General features: G+C 52.1%; 1 protein-coding gene across 1 annotated transcript in view; it reads left to right on the plus strand.

The window, feature by feature from the left end:
- The window catches only part of NAGPA (N-acetylglucosamine-1-phosphodiester alpha-N-acetylglucosaminidase), a 9202-nt gene that overhangs the window by 1437 nt on the left and 4186 nt on the right, over positions 1 to 3579 (plus strand). The window contains 5 exon segments of the mRNA XM_007453451.1: positions 1 to 242; positions 1238 to 1377; positions 2353 to 2461; positions 3546 to 3573; positions 3576 to 3579. The exon segment at positions 1 to 242 is cut by the window's left edge and continues 7 nt beyond it; the exon segment at positions 3576 to 3579 is cut by the window's right edge and continues 118 nt beyond it. Of these exon segments, the coding sequence (XP_007453513.1) occupies positions 1 to 242; positions 1238 to 1377; positions 2353 to 2461; positions 3546 to 3573; positions 3576 to 3579 (523 nt within the window).

Genomic DNA, 3579 nt, shown 5'->3' on the forward strand with positions numbered 1-3579 from the left:
CTGCGCACCTTCTCGGTGCTGGAGCCCGGCGGGCCCGGCGGCTGCGCTTCAAGGCGCCGCGCCACCGTGGAGGAGACGGCGCGGGCGGCCGGCTGCAGCGTCGCCCAGAATGGCGGCTTCTTCCGCATGGATACGGGCGAGTGCCTGGGGAACGTTGTGAGCGACGGGCGGCGGGTGAGCAGCGCCGGGGGGCTGCAGAACGCGCAGTTCGGGATCCGCCGCGACGGGACCCTGGTCACCGGGTGAGGAGGCAGGGAGTCCCGTGACTGTCTAGGCCCTAGAATCTAGAGCAGAGGGCCTGAGAGTTGAGGTGTAGCCGTGCCGCCGTGTTCAAGTCCCCACCAAACTGAGCCTCCGTTTTCTCATCTTCAGGATGGGAAAAGTAATGCCTTCCTTGTAGAGTTTATTCATTTTCCAGTATCGTGTAGCGCTTGCTTTGTGTCAGTAAATGTGCTGCGTACTGAGGATATAGCTGTGAACAAGCACAGTCTTTGCCTTCAAAAAAGGACACTACCCCCCCACCCCATTACTAGGAAAAATAAATAAAACCCAGGGAGATAATTAAGTTAATTCAAATTGTATATGTGCAGTGAAGCGTTGAACAGATTGTAAATAGAGTGTTGAGTTTCGGGAAGGTGATCAGGAAAGACTTGTCTGAGGAGGTGACCTTTGAGTTGAGACATGAAAATTAATCACACGTCAGCCAGAGTCAGAACTGGAGGAAGAGCATTGCAGTCATAAGAACAGCAAGCACTAAGGCTCAGAGGTGCAGAGGGGCTTGGTGTGTGTGAGGGACTGAAGGAAGGAGCAAAATATCAGAGGAGGACAGGACCGACTTTGATCATTTATTTATTTATTTTGACTTTGGTCATTTAAAAGCTTGCTCTGACCCTGCTGGATACTAGGCTGGTTGGGCTGTAGTAGAAGCAAGGAGGCCAATTAAGAGGCTGTTGCAGGCATCAGATGGTAGTTTGGCTGGGGTGATGGCCTGAGAGATTGAGGGCCATAGGTGGACTTGTGATCTGTTGGGGATGGTTGTTTCTGTTAAATGAAGTGTAGATTGGGATGCGTAGACTGTTTGCAAAGATTGCTTCCAGGACCAGGCAGGTACCTGGGCATGAGGAGGAATCAAGTAGCCAGGTGGTGGGGCAGGCAGGGGTAGTGTGGGTGGGTGGGGGGGGCACTACCTGCAGCTGCCACTGCTGTTGACTGAATCTCATGCCTTCCCTGTGTCCAGGTACCTATCTGAAGAGGAGGTGCTAGACACTGAGAATCCGTTTGTGCAGCTGCTGAGCGGGGTCGTATGGCTGATTCGCAACGGAAGCATCTACATTAACGAGAGTCAGGCGGCTGAGTGCGATGAGACACAGGAGACAGGTGGGGGAAGGGCAATGAATATGATGAGATGTGGGTGATGAGTGGGGGTGTTGGCAACAAGCCTCTTGAAAACCAGGACCAATGGGGTGGTGGGGTAAGTCTTTCAACAAGTACTATTCTAGGTATTGGGGATCAGTGGGGATTAAAGCAGATAAGATCCCTGTATTGTGGAATATATAAGAAAGGAAATAGATATTAAGTATACTGAAAAGAAGTGGTAAGTGCTAAGAAAGAAAAAGTTAGAGGAAAGGAGCTATGGACAAGAGAATAGAGAAGTGTTCCTAAAATGTTTGTGGACCGGCAGCATCAGCATCACCGAGGAGCCTGTTATAAATGTAGAACTTCAGCCCCTACCCCTGTGCCTCAGTGCTACAGAATCAGAATCCCTGGGGGTGAGGCCCAAGAGTGTGTGTTCTAAGGACCCCCCTGTGTGATTCTGATTGTCATTCAATTTTGAGAACCACTGGGATATGGAATACTGGGACAGGGAAGGTTCCCCATGGCCCTGATGTGGAAATGGGCTGTTTTAGACTGTGCAGTCAGGGAAGGCCTCATGGAGGAGGTGACTTAGATCAGAAGGCGCAAGCCATGGGAGGAGCTGGGGAGAAGTGCAATCCAGCCAGAAGTAGAAAGTGGCTGCAGGGTGTTCAGAGGCGTGGGCCGCCAGGAGATGAGGTAGAAGCAGGCTAAGGAGGTCATGCCAGGCCTTGGTAAGGCATTTGGATTTTGTTCTAAGGACAGTGGAGGCCGTTGGAGCATTTTCACCTGGAGTTTGATCTTGATTTACATTGAAGAACAGCACTTTGGCTACTCCGGAGACTGACTGGGGCGGGGCACGGGAAGAGAGATGTTGCATGCATAGACCTGGAGGTGGAGAGTGATGTCTCTGTGGAGAGTGACTGGCAGGAAGTGGCAGGCAGAGCTTAGTAGGCCTCCCAAAGGGCCAGGTGATCAGCCAGGCTGCCTCTCCTTCAGGTTCCTTCAGCAAATTTGTGAACGTGATGTCAGCCAGGACAGCCGTGGGCCACGACCGGGAGGGGCAGCTGGTGCTCTTCCACGTGGATGGGCAGACGGAGCAGCGGGGGTGAGTGCTGTGAGCCAGGGCCTCTAGGCCTGGGCTAAGTCCTGCTCTGAGGAACTTCAGCCCACCAACAGCTGCCCTTCTGACCTCCAGCTGTTCCCTGGGGATGTTCACACACATCTGTTCCCTGTCTTCCCACAGGCAGAGGGTCCCTAGATCTGTCCCACTTCCAAGAACTCATCATCTTCCACACACTTGCTCTCAGTCTCGCCAACTTAGGGCCTCATCTCTCCTGAGCCCTGATTGGGGTGAAAGGAAATTATCACAAAGTTAGCTGGGAGTAGACCTCAGTTCCAATCCTAGCTTGGCCATCTGCTGACTCTGTGGCCATAGACAAGTCATTTGACTTCTCTGAGCTGCTGTTTCCTCCTCTGTAAAGTGAGTGTGCTAGTCTGCTGTTGCTGTGTAACAAATTAGCACAGGCAGCACTGATTTGTTAGATCAAAGCTCTGTAGGTCAGGAGTCAGTGGGTGGGGGGGCCCAACTGAGTTCTCTGTTCAGGATGTCCCACAGACAAAACCCAGCTGTTGGCCAGGCAGGGTGCTTATCTGGAGCTTCCGGGGAAGAATCCTCTTCCCAGCTTCTTCAGGTTGTTGGCAGAATACAGTTCCTTGGAGTTGTAGGACTGAGGTCTTTGTGTCATTGCTGGCTGGGGGCCTCTCCACTCATGAGGCCGCCCAGATTCCCCCTTATGTATATACACTCCTCTTGTATATCTTCAAGCTGCAAAAGGTGTGTCAAATCCATCTAATCCCCTTGTATTTCCAATCTCTCTCACTTCCTCTTCTGCCTCAGCCATAGAAAGCTCTCTGCTTTTAAGGGCTCCTGTGATTCCATCGGGGCCACCCAGATAATCCAGGACAGTGTGCCTATTTGCAGACAGCTGTGCCATGTATGATAACATGATCAGGAGAGTGATCTCTTGTTATAGTCATAGCTTCCCGGGATTGGGACAGGACACCTTTCGGGGAGCACTTAGAAATTTGCCTGCCATAGCGGGTGTGTGATACTGTCCACTGTGGAAAGTAAGATGCATTAACCCAGAAACGGCTGTGGCAAGGTCAGCAGCACTGGTCTTGTGCCACAGCATTAACCTGTGGGAGATGGCGGAGTTCCTGCTG

Source organism: Lipotes vexillifer, unplaced genomic scaffold (assembly GCF_000442215.2).
Source record: "Lipotes vexillifer unplaced genomic scaffold, Lipotes_vexillifer_v1.1 scaffold914, whole genome shotgun sequence".
In the NCBI taxonomy this organism is placed as follows: domain Eukaryota; kingdom Metazoa; phylum Chordata; class Mammalia; order Artiodactyla; family Lipotidae; genus Lipotes; species Lipotes vexillifer.